Genomic DNA, 18,344 nt, shown 5'->3' on the forward strand with positions numbered 1-18,344 from the left:
TGTGCAGCGTTCGGGTGTTTAAATTCGAAAAGAAATCTACCGGATTTATCTTTTTTTTCGCTTCCCAAAGATGCTGAAAGGTATGTTGGCCATGTAGGTAATCAATAATTCTTAAGATAGTATAGGAACCTAACCTACGAAGTTTTTAAAGAAATCAATATATTGACTGTGGCTTCGCAATACATATTTGATAACATTATGTATGTCCGTAAACATATACATTTATTTACTAAGAAAAGTGACGTCCACTCATTTAACACGAGACATAAGAATAAACTTGCTGTTCCATCATTTAGGTTGCATAAGATCTATAGGTAATTCATTCTTGGGGAAATGTATTACCATATTTAACAAAATACCACACAACCTTGTCGAATTGCCAATAAACAAATTTAAGATACATATAAAAAAATACCCTTATGTCCAAAGGGTACTACAAGGTTCGAGACTATATTGATGACAAGGATGCGTGGTCAGTTCAGTCTGCACATATTTGATGTACTTAAATTTGACTATTCTTACCGTTAGATAATTCCTGGCAATAAGTGGTGACTGAGTTTGTTCCGGCGTTTCTTCTCAGCACTTGCCATATGTTTGTCTCGAAGCGCTGGTAGGGCCCAAAAGATAAGGAGACATGTAAAGTGCCCCATAAGGGCTACCTTTTCTTTTTTTATTATTTTCTATTGACGTTCATAAGTGCCACTTGTGGTCTAAACTGAATAAATATTTTTGATTTTGATTTTGATTTTTTTACCACGACTAATGCTCAGAATGCGTTCGTTCGTTTCAGCCAAATGACGTCCACTGCTGGACAAAGGCCTCTCCCAAGGTTTTCCATAATGAATGCGTACTTACATAGGTACGTACCTCATGACATATTTATTTTATTTTATTTTATTTTATTCAGAAAACAAACAGCTTACAAATATATAAATTGCATAGATACAGTGTAGTTGGTCAAAGCCAATATAAGTAGATTAATTATTTTTTTCACTAGACAGCAACCCTAACAGCGTAAGAAGAGTTCAGAGGCACGCGATAGAAAGAGACAAAACTTGTAGGTGAATAAAATTGTAGGTACGTAGTGCTGTGCGAGCTGAATTCCACTGTATCGCGTCGCAGCAAGACTCGCATTTATTTAAATCGTCTTGCGGAGTAATCCTTCTGTACCTGTACTATTACTTATTCTGTGTCGATACTGATGCCAAAAATGCAATCAGTAAAATTTTTGTCTGTCTGTCTGTCTGTATGTTCCTTATAGAAACAAAAACTACTCGACGGATTTTAACGAAACTTGGTACAATTATTCTTCATACTCCTGGGCAGGTTATAGTATACTTATAAATTCCCACGGGACCGGGAATTAGCGGGAAAATCCTTTTATATGAAAAATCTAAACCGCTTAAGTTAGACGCTTGAAATTTGGCATGCAGGTACCTTAGTAAACTTAAAGCTTAGTTACAACAGGATATTGCAAAATTTCCACGGGAACGGGAGTTAGCGGAAAAACATTGGTATGAAAAAATCTAAACCGATAAGATAGATGAAGGGGGTAAAACGGGATCCACGCGTACGAAGTCGCGGGCGGCCGCTAGTATTAGTATAATATTGTGAATGAGATGCTCTAATGGCGTAGTAGAGCTCATGATGATGAGCAGAAATGACATGTTTTAAGTCGTTCCAAGCCGCATAATGGCTTCGGGGCACGAGATTTAAATCCTATGATTATAAAAGTATCCAAACTACTCGTATGTTTCTGCCCACTTCACTTATTTTCTTACCCAGCCTGGCATCAAACCTGGGATCAACAAGTTATGTCAAGGTAACTGTCATCACACTGGTACATCTTTCATTGGAAATATAAATATGCAAAGCAATAAAATTATTCAAAAAGTCGCAATGACGCAGGAGTAAGGAGTCGTAATGTGCATGCGAAGTCAAGGCCGTAATGGTTCTCGCAACTCACGAGAAATGCTGCCATAACATTTAAGTTTGACAAGAACCCATTCATTTTAGGGTCCACTGTCTTTTACACAATATAATACACAGTTATATTCGCTTAGCTTAGACAACATCGCGGAATAGAGGTACAGACAGGTAGGTAATTTCTAATGACGTAAAAAATGTGTGAAATCTATGGCGTAAATTGCATTGTCAACATAAGTTACACAGGTTTTTCAGTTCCGCGCACGGAACCCCTCTCGGTATGCATCAATGTCTCTACCAGTGATTGCGTTGCATTACGTCTGCCTTTGAACTTTGTGTCGGAAGTCGTTTCTGCTGATTGCTGGCCGACCTTGAGGCTAAGAAGACCAGGAATTGGTAAAAAGGGCAAAGCGAGCTCTAATGTAGGCTTTGGTCCTAGGTTTTTTTTGTCTTTTGTCTTAAAGAAAAGTTGTCTATGATTGTAATCTTCAATGATTTTTCATGATGCATACGCAGAAGCAAGGGTTTCGTTCTTCTTTTTCATATGAATCTTCGATTAACGAAATGCATGTCACCACACGGGTTATATACTTTTTAATCGCAGGGATTAGTTGGTTACAAGAAGAATGTGAATTGACACCAATACCCCGTAATTTAATCAGCAACTGTTTAACTGTCGTTTGTCTTGTTAACAGCATCGTTAAGTGCAGCAATTAATATAAATTCATTGACTCCACATAACTTCGTCGACACAAGGCGAGTCGTACTTACTTCTCGGTGCAATAAACGTATCCTACTCACTTACTTATCACCTTTTTAGGGAAAACATTAACAAAATTGTTTTCTCATAACTAAAAGAAATGAACAAATTAACAACTAAGTAGGTATTGCGTTCATTTTGACTCCCTCTAAGTTAGTAGGAAAAAGCTCTTTCCTGTAAGCTTGTAAACTATAATGTTGTTGTTTTTAATCTTTCTTAAAAAGTTACAAATAGAATACATAATGTTACAGATATTTTACTATCGATTGCTGATCTCTTCTTAATTTAGCTCGCATTGGTCGTAACTGAGAGACGCACATCTCGATGGCTCCTACGTATAAGGGCGAAACTGCCGCTTACGCCTTTTTCCAATTATTTAAGCAATGATTTCACTTTGCTCTAATCTATAACATCAGTAAGAAAAAAAAAATTTTTTTCCATTAGATACAAAATAAAATTTTAGGCAAATAGGCGTATGTGCAAAACTACGCCACGTATAAAGCCCAATCATACGATTCGTCAATCTATACGAGTAGTTGCTTACATAAACATATATTTTTTATAATCCAAATCTTAAATAAAGCCATGAAAATATTTAGCAAATTGTTTTATTTATAAATTATGACACATTGTATAGTTATTTAATTTTTAGCGTTAAGAGTCGCATCTCAAACTAATTTGAAAATTATAAATAACTTGAAAAAATCGAACTGCCTAAGGCATCGTGGGTTCAATTCCCGCCTTAGGCAATTCGATTTTTTCAAGTTATTTATATTTTTTAAAAATATGACACATTATGTTAAAAGACCTAACTAAATCTCGAGCACAGTATATGGGCGTATTTGCGTTAAAACGTAAAACGGTACATTAAACGACTTTTTCTAACTGATTTATTATTGATATAGCACATGATAACAATTAAAATAATTACATGCATAAATAAAGAGAGTAATCGCTTAAAATATTATATTTACGTTGTCATTTAAGTCTCTTTACGTTGAACAATATACATGAAATTATAGAAATATGCCGACGTAAAAGGGCAATGCGTAAAATCTCAAAATATATAAGAAAAATATAAAAATTGATAACAGCAGTAGCAAAAGCATTACATGTTAAGGCTAAATGTGAAATTTCATTAAATTCGTTTTAGTAGGTCAGAAGATATGACCCAAAAATATGGTTCTGGCCACTAAAATGGCTCTCCTGTAAAATTTACTTTTTTCACTTACGCCAGTATACGTAGGAGCCATCGATCTATGGAGTAATTAACTTGCAGAAATGACAGCAAATCTTATAATTACTTACCTAAGTAAAAGGTTCGACGTTGAAAGAAAGGGTCGACATTGACAAAGGTAATGTACGACATCCTGAAAGCTTCATTACCATTGCGTGGATTTTATAAATATTTGCACATCGGCGCCTGCGCAGCGCAGAAGCCTCGCGCGCCTCGACGCATGGTGGCTGACAGCTAAATAATAATTATTAATAATTAATATTAGTTTCCAAAATGTGGATCATTTTGTGCCTGATGCTGCAGCTGGTGATAGTAAGTGGGAAAGAGCTTACAGGTAAGTTAAATTATGCATCAATTTAATCAAGTTGCAAGGCGAACACCATCAACATTTTACATTCAGCGCAGCTCCTAACACTTTCAGAATAAAAGTTAGGAAAATATTATAAGGTAACTTACTTAACTCCTCGTGGTAAGCTAAATGTTGCGAGTGGGTTCTATGCAACGGTAGTGGGGTTCGAACCCGCTCTCGATTCAGCCAGTACCCTATAACGTTGGGCTATTCTCGTCTGTAGCTTGCTTGGAATATAAGTAAATAGTGTCAACTCCAATTGCATCGAGGTTTCTACCATGTAGGTAGATACTTGTTTATTGAGTAGGTTCAGAATCTGATATTTCCGCGCAGTGCGCCATTATCATAATTGTCTCAAAGCTCCTATTGATTTATTTAAAAGCCCATTTTAAAATATTTATGATTACTTCCGGGGCATGTTGCAGATATTAGAATGTTTTTAGAATTTATTTCGTAAATAATAGGATCATCCAGCCCCAAAGAATAACTATTCGGGTTGTGTGGATACCACCGGTATAGTGGCAATATTATAACTCGGTGGTATGTTTTAACTGCCGCTCGAGGGGTCACACGTAGGTAGGTACTTTAATTACTTTAAGGGTAAGGGGGTTATTGCACAAAGCCAATCGTTAAATGTAGCCTATGCAATCGAATAGGATGCGAAAACGAACCTGTAAGTTTCACTCCTACTCCTTCACACTAATCGTATTGAAAATGACCGGAGAAAAACCATGGGTAGTCATTTATTAAGGAAAAATTAATATAAATTCTATAGAACTGTTTTGGTAAATAGGAAATCCATAAGATCTATACTAATATTAAAAATGCGAAAGTAACTCTGTCAGTCTGTCTGTCTTGCTTTCACGCCTAATCCACTGAACCGATTTTGATGAAATTTGGCCTATGCCATCTCTATAGATAGTTTAAGTCATGGGAGGATAGTTTTTATCCCTGTTTTTGAAACAGGGACGCGCGCGATAAAGTTTTTTTGTAACAGACAAAATTCCACGCGGGCGAAGCCGCGGGCGGAAATCTAGTTTTTGTATAAACATGCTATTAAATAAGAGATTGGAGATTCAGCTAAAATTTCGAGAAATTATTTTGATGATTAGTTAACTCTTAGTTAAAATAATTCATTTTCATGTAGGTATGCGTGTTTGTCTTGGTGGTTGTCCAAATAAATAAAATAAAATTATTTAAACAAAAAATTAAACGGACTCCAATAAACATACCTACACTAAAAAGTAAAAAAATAATTACTAATGTCTTATTATTAAAACGAACTAGCCAAATGGCAAAAAACGAACTATTAAAGATTCGTCATGTCTCTCTGCCTGTCCGTATGTCACAGCCACTTTTTTCCGACACCATAAGAGCTATAGGTGTTGAAACTTGGTATGTACCTAGATGTACTATTCCGTAAACCGCATTAAGATTTTTACATAAAAATAGAAAAAACCGGCCAAGTGCATGTCGGACTCACACACAAAGGGTTCCGTACCATTGATTTATGATTTTTTTTTATTTTAATTTGTATGAAAGATTACGCGGTAATAAGCGGTTTACGATTTACGAGGTATTAAAAAAAACTACTTACTAGATCTCGTTCAAAACAATTTTCGTTGCTAGTTTTTAAATGTTCACAGAATTCATCTACCTACCTACCAATTTTCAACAGTATAGCTATAGTTTAGGAAAAAAATGGCCGTGACATACGGACGGACAGTAGACGGACAGACAGACATGACGAATCTATAAGGGTTCCGTTTTTTGCCATTTGGCTACGGAACCCTAAAAAGCAATTTTTGGGGTCCCCCACACTTAGAACTGAAACTCAAAAAAACTCATCAAATCCATACGTGTTGGGTCTTCAAAAATGATACTGAGGTTTCTAACAGGGATGATAAAGATATCCGTAACCGTAACCGAATCTTTCGGATATCCGAAATAAAAAAATATCCGTAACCGTAACCGATTCAAAAGTTTCGGATAGTTTCAGATGTAGGCAATTATTGATTTTTGTATAGCATTATATTTTATGTTATAATGCCAATTGCCATGTAGTATCAATTTTTATTTTTTATTACTTTTTATTCGTTGTAAAGTGTGCGGCAATGAATGAACCGTGTTGGACAACTATTGCAAATTGCATTCTAAAGCACCGTGCAATCGTAACCGAAACTTTCGGATATCCGAAATAAAAAAATATCCGTAACCGTAACCGAAACCGGTATAATTTATTCCTATATCCGTAACTGTATCCATAACCGAAACTACATATCCATAACATCCCTAGAAGCCACTTAGCCGAACGGTGAAGGGGTCGAACTGGCCGACTCGTGATCCGGGGAACGCGAGTTCGAATCCCACCGCTCGACTATTGTGGTGAGCCCACTCGTGACACAAGCTCAACGGAACGAAAAAAAATTAAGTAAGTACCTATTGCATTTCTACTTCCGGGGCGTGCTGTGGATAAGTCGTTTCGGAGCCTATTCAATACAAACAAACAATCAAATCTTTCCTCCTTAGAATATTATTATAGAAGTATTATCGACTTATTCAATGACGTAGGTTGTCACAACTAGGGTCACAGTCTAGTGTCAGTACCTATTTAATTTACCTAACAAACATTTTACGATGAAAACAATACCTAAGGACAACCACGGACAATTAACTCATTAAGTACGCATGACTACCTAGGTATGTAACTTTAATAGGTAATTTGAATAAATAATAATAAAAATAGGAAACAACTTATGTCTTCAATGTGCTTTCTGTAGGTTGAAACAAACAAGCAGCTTTCTGTAGGTTGACACAAACAAGCATCTGAAACGTTGACTTAACTTGTACTTGGTTGTGAATTGTAATGTACCAGCAACGTTCTTGGGACGCGTGAAGTTGCTCTAGCAACCCAAGTAACATTTTACTCCATTTAAGAGTTCACATTTAGTTCCAATGTGTACTTAAAGCATTAGTACAGTTCACTCGTGATGTATAAGCTGTATAATTGCAATTAATTACACCTATACCTGTCTAAGGGACTTATAGGAGTGTAGACTAGTGTAGAGTTATACTTTTATACGATTGTTGGTGTTATAATACTCTAACAACTATCCTTTAGTCAGCCATCTGACTAAGAGCATTATAGGAGGGTAGAGATACGGCAACCGCTGTTTAACGGCCTACTTGTACGATGTTATAGAGCTAGCATTTTAATAGAACACACGTGGTCATTTATAAAGCCAAAGGCTGTTATGTTTACTTGTTTTAGACTGTTATACAGCTAGTAGCTGTAGTAGGACTTGTTTGTGATAATTAAAATAACCTTTTTTTACTATCTGTACAAAAGTGTTTCAATGGTTCGCATGTACACTGTAGGCTGTTAAAAGGACTATATGTGTTGTCCATTAACATCAATAGCAGTTTATTTGTCCACAAGTACTACTCTTATTTGCTTTAAGCTGAACACGAATGTGAATGTGATATTCTATTACACATTTCCCCAAGCCTGTTTTTAGTTGTTCATGGTGGTTCTGTACATGATGCAGAGGAAAATATTATGCCTGAACCTGAAATTTCCCTTCAAAATATACCAGATATCAGAGTGTGATGATTGCAGTTCAAGTGATAGTGAATACCATTTTGATTTGGACAATTATTTAACCTTTCGCAAAAAAAATAAGAACATGAGCTATTGAAAATCGTATTCCTCATTCCGCTTTGAATAAATTGTCAAGCATAATAAACGAATTTAAACCGGGAACACTACCGTCTGATGCTTTAGGTATTCATACTTGACTATTAGTACCTGGGCTAGGCGATTTAACGGACATTAATAATTTTTATTGCGGATCTCTAAAATTTCAGTATTTGAAAGAATTAAAGATACACAATTGACCTGAACTAGGTACATCTTAAAGCTGTACATAAGTTCACATTAGAATAAATTTATAGACATTAGCGCTGTAGTGGTACAAATGTGGAACTTCATATAGATAACAGCATTCTAACAGAACACATGTGAACCTAATATACGCTCACCGCATTAAATTGGAGTTATAACAGTTCACATAGCCGTATTTCATTTCCACCATTTTGTTCTACATAACCTAAAATATTTACCAAATAAATCTCCAAAATTAATGCAGATTTATCACAAAATTCGCAGATAGAGCGATTGAGTTTTGGTTTCATGTTATAATTAATTACCGTAATATAATTATAATGCCAATCCAATATCAAAAACTGAAAATTGTAGATTTCCTCTCAGCCAGTTTTAAATATTTTAAAATGAATATCGCGTTTTTACAGAGGCGCGTAAATATTTTAGCTGTAAATATGTATACATTTCACGATAAAGTTGCATTCCCAATGGCATTAACATTATTAAGTATTTAAAACCCGTGTTATTATTTGCATAAATGATTATCCGCCCGAGTTGTTTCCCTCTTGGCACTCACGTACAAATACCAAACTAATATTAAAATGTGGAAATAATTTAGGACACACGTGAACTTTATGTAGCATTGGAGTACTTTTGTCGGACTTTATAACTTTGAAAGCTGTGCATTTAGCCACTTGTTACTCTTTATTGTCCTCACGTACGTTGTATGGTTCACACTGCGTCCCATATAGTGCCGTAAGTCAGCCTTAAGTACGATGTTACTACTTAAACTGCTATTATAATGCTATTATACTGCTAATGTACAGCCATAGTGAACTTAAAGCTGTCTAATTTGTGCCCAAACTGGTTCTATAAAAGCATTATAGCAAGCTATACAGCTCGTATACAGCTGACATACACAGCTTGTGGAGTACATGTGAACGACTATTGAACTCTTAAATGGAGTAAAATGTTACTTGGGAAGTATACAGGGTGTAATTTTGTAATGCCACCTGGAGGGAAAGTACTCTTAATACTGTAGATAGAAAATTTTACTCAAAAAAGACATTCCTTTATTTTTTTAAAGAAATAGAACTGCATTCAAAGATTTCCAAAAAATTGCTTGCTACACCCGGGAATCGAACCAACTAATATCTGTTAAAAATGACATCCTGTATTTTATTGCATTGATCGTTAGGGTTAAGTAGGTATAAGGATGAAATCTCTCTAACAAACTTGATAAATCAAATTAAAGATAAACCATGAAATCTTACATGATTTTATTTATTTACAAAAAGTGGTAGGTATGGTATGGTTGTGAATTTTCGAAAATTTTCCGGAAATTTTTTAATGCAGTTATTTTCCTTTTCAAAAATAAAGGAATGTTTCCTTTCAGTAAAATTTTCTATCTACAGTATTAAGAGTACTTTCCCTCCAGGTGGCATTACAAAATTCCACCCTGTATATGGACCAACTAGCGGGGACAACGGGAATAAACCGTATTAGGTAACTTACATAAAAAAATATCACCCCCCAAAAGATACTGCACTATCTAATGGATGCAGGACTCGGAGGCGAACTGTAAGGAAAACAGTGGCGATCACAATAATTATTTATAGATCGGTACCGGTCACAGTGATACTGGGACTTCATAGACCCAGAATAGCCTCAACACAAAAAAATACTTCCATAAAAGTGTTGGTTCCAGATGAGGAGTACTACCGGATGCCTCGCGTGTTCCACCTGGACGACTACGAGGCCTGCCTGTCGCGGCGCGGTGGCCTGTACTGCCTCGGCGCCTTCCGCCTCGCGCCGCGTAGCGCTGGCGACCCCGTTTACGACTTGATGCTGGTGAATACCTGTTCCAAATGAAGGAGAGAAGAGATTTGCTTCGCCAGGCGCGATAGTCTGACTGTCTCAGGGCTTCTTGCCTCGCGCCACAAAGCACTGACAAACAACTTTTTCTACTTTAAAATAGTTATCTACGGGATTGCTACCATGTACCTTTTTATTTACGAGTTTTCGATATTTCGGCATGTTGGTAGCGCCATGATCACGGAGAAACTGAAGATCTAGCGGGTGAGATGTTACTGGCAGACATCAGGCAAACGCATTATAACCACGATAGCCGAACGGTGAAGGGGTCGGAGTGGCCGACTCGAGATCCGAGGAACGCGGGTTCGAATCCCACCGCCGACTATTGTGGTGAGCCCACTCGTAACACAAGCTTATTTAGCTTAACACGAGGGGCTAATGGGACTATTAGTAATTTGGGCGATACAAATTGCTAATAATCTTTATAAAAAAAAAGAAAAATAGAAAGTTACATGGTAGCACTAGCAATCCCGTAAATGACTACTGTTAGTGACCATGAAAGTTTAAAACAATATAACGTTGATAACGTTCTCTACTATAGTTTGCATGCTGTTGGTTGTTATAGTGGTGGGGAGATTGCGCCTTCTACTCCTTGGCTTAGTACCTACCACCTGGGGGGTTAATCCTCATTTCAGGAACCGTCTACGTTAAGTTTTGTATATTTTTATAGGAGTACTCGAAGATCCCGCAGAACTTCAACCGCACTCTGGTTCGTCGCGGCTACTGCGTGAGCTCACGCTGCCCGCTGGAGGATCCTTCTGATCGCAACAACAGCTGGCGCTTCGAGCGCTGCGTGGCGCGCTGGGCGCAGGCGCAGGGCTTCCATTCCACCCCGCACTCTATTGAGGTAGGACTCTCATGCCCTTTTCACCATCAATCCCTAATTTTTAAGTGACCCCAATGGTAACACATAATATGAATTTTGTTTTCATAGGGTTCACTTAAAATTTAGGTATTGATGGTGAAAACGGGCATCAGTCTCTCAGTCTGCGAGCACGAAACTGGCGACGGCCGAGCGATGGCGGAGCGACGGCGATGCATACAACAACATGGACACGGACAGTATATGGTGACGCGCACAAAACGGGCGGGGCGATCGCAATACTACTCCTCATCGCCGACGCGTCGCTCCGCCATCGCTCGGCGATGGCGGATCGTCGCCTGTTTCGTGCCCGCAGACTAACTCTAGAAGAAGTGCATGTGAATAGCGATCCTCCGTCATCCCGCCAATAGCGACCTAAGGGAACATGCATTTAGTGAGTAAACTTAGCGGACGTGTCTAACTCCCATTCGCCAAGGAATCCCACGTATCCTGTTGCAGCCGCTACTGTAGTACGTGAAATTAAAGGGCTCTAACTCTTATAACCCTGACCAAATATTCAATTCTTTATTGCTTGATATTTTGTTTACGCCATTTCAGTACTGCCGCACCACGGAGCAGAGACAAGCCAGGGCCTCCAGCGAGGTGGACACCCCAGTGATCATATTCACTGCGGTGGTCCTCTGTGTTCTGTTCTTGAATGTAGTCGGCACTGTCTATGACCTGAACACGCCTGATAGTGAGAAAAGTGAGTTTCACACTATAATATTTTGATGAGATATTATTTAGTTTGTAATTGTTTCTATGATGTTTTTGAACACCAAAATCTATGTGAACATACTCGTATTATCCGTGGCCCACAAACAGACGCGAAGCGAACCCAAAGTTAAACTTTTCATAATAAGTAGGTAGGTAATGTATAATCATAACCTCTATCTGTTCTCAGAATACAAACTCAAATGTAGACGAAATAACTTTTAGGAGCTAGCAAGATGAATGGAAAGATCGACATTGTGTTTTCTTTCCTTGTATTTTTCCTTGCTCATTCCTGTTACGCAGAGTCAGCTTTCCATAAGGCAAGCGTTGCCATTAATTTCGCTGTTCAGCATCGTTAGTGACCAGAACCAACTCCGAATGTGCAAAACGAATTGTTTCAGAGAGCCCACTGCTGATGGCGTGGTCTGCGCGCAGCAACTGGCGGCGCCTCACCGACTGCACCGAGCGCGCGCCCGACCTCGCGCCGCTTTCAGGAGTCAGGTACCTACCTTCGTTCGTTCGTTTCAGCCAAATGACGTCCATCATCATCATCAAATGTAATTGTAATTTAATAATGATTTTTTATGCACAAATTCACATGCCAGTTGCGCTGGTAAGATAAGCTGCACCTTTCTTTAATTTAAGACCACATTTATTGTACCACATTATCTCTGTGAATAAATAAAATCTTTCAATCTTTGAAAACAGCCCTTTACAGTCCACTCCTGGACTATGAGCCTCCTCTACTATAGTGGAGGGTTTTGCCATAATCCCCGCGCTTGGCAGGCGGGTTGGAGATCGCAGTTTAAAAGATTGATGTTTATCAGAGAGCGCTGCTGCCCGTTCTCTGGTTGATATGTAGTCCCTAAGTCGCCTCTTACGACACCCGCGAGAAGAGTATGGGTTGGTGACAAATGTATTCTACTCTGCCGTCACCATACGGCTTAGTGACGTCCACTGCTGGACATAGGTCTCCCCCCAAGGATTTCCATAACCACCGGTCCTGCGCTGCCCGCATCCAGGCTTTTCCCGCGACCTTCACCAGATCGTCGGTCCACCTACTGGGAGGCCTGCCCACGCTACGTATTCCGGCCAGTGGTCGGGTAGATTAGTCTCCACTTTAGGAGCACGAGACCCTCTGTAAAAGCGCTTTTTTAAAGCCTATTTGCAAAAATAAATGAATTTTATGAATTTTATTTTAATTTTAATGATAAACACATAATGTATAGATCGTGCCATCCACAAAGACGCGCCCCACCATTCTTTCGACAATTTTTGAGTGTTAACGGTACACGCTAAATTATCCATGAGTGCACACGCACACTACAATAATGACGCTCGGATTGCTCGGATCTAACTCCCCGCACCCCGCGATTCCCTCGACCAAAAATTGTTGGGGCGTGTCGTGGATGACACGCTCTATAACGTAGTGCTGCGTTTACACTGCGCGGAAATTAGCCAAGTCAAGTAAAATAAAAAGACGGGTGGGGATGAAAAATGAATGAATTTCAACCCCACTTCTCTGTTTTTTTGACTTGGCTAATTTCCGCATAGTGTAAATCCGCCATATAATTATTTATTTATTTATCTAAAGACTTTATTGCACACACAACAATGTTCCGTACAAAAAGGCGAGCTTAATGCCATACGTCATTCTCTACCAGCTGACCTTATTATGTACTTACTTATTGCAGGGTGGTGGTGATCCTGCTGGTCATCAACCTGCACGGCGCGGTGTTCTACTACATGTCCTACACCTACAACACGAGGAGCTTAGAACATGTAAGTCACAGATAATGTACAAGTGTTTCATCCCCTATTTCCCCAAAGGATAAACTCCTTTTTACTGAGTTCTAAGGTTCATATTAAAACTCGTTTATCATAGACTATACAGGGTACCCGTACAACGACTTATCTTTTCCATTCTGTATAGTCTATGATATCTCACCATGTGATCTAACTTGGTTATTTCTAAATTATACAAGATATCTAAAAGGGGTTTACTGATTTATTTATTGGTACCGATTGACAAAAAGTGAAGCACTTTTAGGATCAGTAACCCCAGTTTTACGATATCTTGTATAGTTTTCAGTATTAGGTATGTGGCTCTGCGAAAAGATGAAAGCTGGATACATTGAATTTTCGGATAGATGTTCTCTCTTTTTCGTCCAACTTGCACTCGAGAGTGGACGTGTTGTCTGCTACTGAGTGTGATTCCAGCGTGAGTGCGCGTGATTTTGGTGTCTACGTAACGTCACAGAATAAGTAATAGTACAGGTACAGAAGGATTACTCCGCAAGACGATTTAAATAAATGCGAGTCTTACTACGACGCGATACAGTGGAATTCAGCTCGCACAGCACTACGTACCTACAATTTTATTCACCTACAAGTTTTGTCTCTTTCTATCGCGTGCCTCTGAACTCTTCTTACGTTGTTAGGGTTGCTGTCTAGTGAAAAATTAATTAATCTACTTATATGTAATGAGGTACGTATGTAGGTAAGTACGCATTCATTATGGAAAACCTTGGGAGTGGCCTTTGTCCAGCAGTGGACGTCATTTGGCTGAAACGAACGAACGCATTCTGAGCAGTAGTCATGGTAGGTTAGGTTCCTATACTATCCTAAGAATTATTGATTACCTACATGACCAACATACCTTTCAGCATCTTTGGGAAGCGAAAAAAAAGATAAATCCGGTGTAGATTTCTTTTCGAATTTAAACACCCGAACCCCGCACAATATTTATTTCTCTTTATGTCCATTTTTAAATAATACTTCGATCATAGAATTAGGTACATACTACAACGCACGCCAGCGTCCTGACGTGCGCGCGCGTGACACTCGACTGATATAATACCCGCCGGCGGGGCGCTTCGCTGTAGGTAATTATCGGATGTACCGCGCGGAGTGAGCCAGGCCTGGTAACGTGTTTCTAATTGCGATAAGTGCTATAATCCTGTGAATAGTGCAACCATCAAAAATACTATTTCGCAACATTCACGCGCGGCAACCGGCTGCGGACTTGCGGGGCGCCTTACCTCTCCCCCGCTACGATAAGAGACAGCTGCCATAATTGCCGTCCCGCTCAAGCGCCGCTTGCGCCGCACAGTGGTCAATTTTAAGAATTTAGGGGTACTTAATTATATTATATAGAATATCATGCTTAAACGTTAAATACTTTTATTTTATACATAATTTAGGTATGTGAAAGTCATCCCTCAATGATTACGACTTCTGGTTCTTGTAACAAATTTAGAACTTCAGCTGACAAGGTGTTCTTATTATTCACGGTTATAGATCTCATATTAGACATGATGGGATCTGAAGATAGAAGCAGTATTTTAATGAGATCTTCATTGTTTAGTTGTCTGGCCATTTTTCTGGTGTCTTTATGGCGACTTTCTTGCGAGTCCTCTCCGAGCATGCCGATTGGTAGTATGAAATTGTCTATGATGTTTTTGCCGTGTACTAAAACTTTATGAATGGTTGGTGTCATAGAATACCAATTATAAAGATCAACATATTTCATAGCAGTGTCTTTAGCATATTCTCCGAATTTGACGCTATTTATTTTGTAACCAGAGATAAGGGTTTTTAAGATGATACCGAACCTCTCAATTAGCTCGCTATCAATTCCGGTAATATTTGACGATATACTTACCCGGATTAGCAAAGAAGCATCTAGCAGTATTGCCATCATTGCTGTTCCCGAACCCAGGCTTAGGAACATCAACTAGCAAACCAAGTTACTCCTTGAATTGCGTTTGAATGTGTACTTTTCTTTCTGCTACAATTTTCTTGTTTATTTCGCCACGAGCTTGTTTATTTCTTATTGTATTTTTTACGAAATATGTAACAGACACTCATAAAATCTTATGAAGGCATGTGAAGGTGATATTTCGCAATTTTTTACTGTTTTGAGCTGATTTCAGCCACAATCTTGAAGTAATTGTACAAAAATTATGAATTGCATTTTGAAATTTTTTTTGGTTTGTTATGTTCAATTCTGATACTCCAATAGAGTCTAAAATAAAGTTGAACAATAAATCTTTGCTATTCTGGGACATCAGCTTCATCGGAGGATTTTTTGATAATAATTCAAATAATTCCATGTTTTTGATAGCACTTCCATTGCCTAAAAAATTGAAAAAATCCAATGAAACTGCAAATTTCTGCAAATAAAACTGATATTTTTGAATAGGTAACACTTCAGCCTATGACCAAATAACAAAAGTTTTTATTTCTAATTAGTTCCTAAAAACGTATGTTCCTTTTTATCTGCTAAATATGTATAAAAACGGTAGTCAAATTCCCTATTTATTTATGATATGAAAATCTGCCAGATTTTAAATTGTTAATATGAAAATAGAATGTACTGACCTTCACTAATTATCACCATTTTTTACTAAACTCGCTATTGGATAGGTATTTAGCAAATAACAAAAGAAAACTCGCACAAATCCGTCTATCTTAAAATAGAAATACTAGAACACACAGATTATTAACTTTAAATTAATGAATCTTAGGAACCGATAAGAGTACACTGATGATATTTCTTTATAATGTAAACAACTAACCCTAAAATAGAAATATCGTTTATTTTTCGGATTACCTGCACATTGATAAAGTTGAATTTTCTACCGCTAAAGTTTGAAAATTGACCACAGTGCGCCGTCCGTTGGGGTTTGGATTGTTTACTTGCGTAAGAAGCTCCGATTTTGAACTTAATTACAATGAATCAGTGCGCCGCTTGTCGTTCTACATTGACCGATAGTGATCGCATGGAATGCGGTGCCTGTGCGTCATCATATCACAGCTTATGCGTTGCTATTTCCGCTGAAGACCTAGGTAATTTATCGGCTAAGGCTAAGAGGGACTGGCTATGTCCCGAGTGCCGGACTAGGAGGCCGCGCAGCGATAACTCTAAACACTCCGGTTCGTCCATCTACACCTAGCAATATGAATCCCGATGCAAATGTTACTGTGCGCCGCAAGAAACCTCAATCACTCATTGAACCGGCCGGTGACACAAATGTATCACGTTCGGAATTGCGTACTATAATTCAGGAGGAGCTGCGTGCTGTAATGAGAGATTTTACATGCGAACTAAAGAGTGATTGGAACAGACAGTTGAAGGCTATTAGAGGCGAGATCTCCGGACTTACGGAATCGATTCAATTCATGAATGACTCGTTTGAATCATTCAAAACGGATTTGAGCCATTGTATGACTAAAATCAACTCAATTGAGAAGGATAGGGACATGATACGGAGTGAATTAAATTCTATCACCAACCGCCTCAACCAGATTGAACAAATATCTCGTTCTTCGAACTTGGAGATCCAATGTGTTCCGGAACATAAGTCTGAGAATTTGCTGACAATCGTGACACAACTAGGCAAGGCCGTGTCTTGTCCCATATCGGAGTCAGATGTCCATTATTGCTCGCGTACCGCAAAGAAAAACCCCGAGAGTCCTCGCCCCCGTTCCATCCTGGTTAAGTTAAGCAGCCCTCGCAACCGGGACTCCCTGTTGGCAGCCGTGATGAAATACAATAAAAGTCATCCTCAGGATAGATTAAACACGGGACATGTGGGGCTTAAGTCAGACAAGAGAACACCAATATACGTAGTGGAAAATCTGTCACCCGACAACAAGTTTCTTCATGGTATGGCTCGGAACCGGGCGAAGGAACTCCAATACAAACATGTTTGGGTTCGAGGCGGACGCATATATATGCGTAAAACAGATACGTCTGAATATGTCCTGGTTCGTAGCGCGGCGACGCTGGATAGTTTAGCTTAAGTTAGGTACTAATTATAATTATATAGTTTCTTTAAAACTGGAGTACAATATTTCTAATAGTTACATTCGATAAGTTAAATATATATTTTCAAAATGTTAGGGGTCTTCGAACGAAGACAACTGAGTTATATAAAAGTGTAATTGGCTGTGACTATGATATCTTAGTTATGTGCGAGACTTGGCTAAATAGCACAATATTTGACTCAGAAATTTTGGACGATCGATTCGTGGTATACAGGCGGGATCGCGAAACTAGCGGTTTTCATAGGCACAAATCGGGTGGTGGGGTACTCATTGCTGTGACCAAGCGTCTGCATTCCCGCCGGATGCATCGGTTCGAAAGCCAATGCGAGGATCTTTGGATAGAATTAACCATTTCTAAAAATAAAAAAACTGTCAGCAAACTTTTAATCTGCAGTGTGTACCTTCCACCTCCAATTAATAAAAGTATATTAGACCACTTTTTAGATAACACTAACAGAGTCTTAGAATCAAACTCGAATACATTAATCCTCGGGGACTTTAATCTCAGCTGCATAGATTGGACCGATGAAACTAAGCCGTCTGCTAATCAACTAAAACCCCCTTTGGAAATTGCCCTGCTTGATTTTTTGGCTCTGAATAATTTGAAGCAACACAACATGGTTATAAATGATAAGTGCAAGATTTTGGATTTGGTTCTCTCTAATCTTGGCCCTTTGAATGTTTTACGCTGTAGTTCATTACTTACAAATATTGACCAGTATCACCCGCCTCTTGAGTTTGAAGTGTCTATTAGTAACTCTGCTACTATGTCTTCATGCACCATTTCGGAAAGACCAAACTTTTTTAAAGCGGACATTACCAAAATTAAGTCATATTTAAATTCAATTCCATGGGAGGGCAATCTGGCAGCTTGCAACTCTGTCGATGAAATGACAGATAAGTTTT

At 38.5% G+C, this 18,344-nt stretch overlaps 1 protein-coding gene across 1 annotated transcript in view; it reads left to right on the top strand.

Annotated features, from left to right (window-relative positions):
* The first annotated feature begins 4,130 nt into the window (after window positions 1-4,130).
* The window catches only part of LOC135082404 (uncharacterized), a 33,193-nt gene continuing 18,979 nt past the window's right edge, over window positions 4,131-18,344 (top strand). Inside the window, exons 1-6 of the mRNA XM_063977198.1 lie at window positions 4,131-4,257; window positions 9,864-10,006; window positions 10,701-10,877; window positions 11,451-11,598; window positions 12,008-12,107; window positions 13,301-13,388. Of these exons, the coding sequence (XP_063833268.1) occupies window positions 4,197-4,257; window positions 9,864-10,006; window positions 10,701-10,877; window positions 11,451-11,598; window positions 12,008-12,107; window positions 13,301-13,388 (717 nt within the window). The 5' untranslated portion in view covers window positions 4,131-4,196. The remainder of the gene's footprint in view (window positions 4,258-9,863; window positions 10,007-10,700; window positions 10,878-11,450; window positions 11,599-12,007; window positions 12,108-13,300; window positions 13,389-18,344) is intronic.

This window comes from Ostrinia nubilalis, chromosome 21, assembly GCF_963855985.1.
Source record: "Ostrinia nubilalis chromosome 21, ilOstNubi1.1, whole genome shotgun sequence".
NCBI classification, from domain to species: Eukaryota; Metazoa; Arthropoda; class Insecta; order Lepidoptera; family Crambidae; genus Ostrinia; species Ostrinia nubilalis.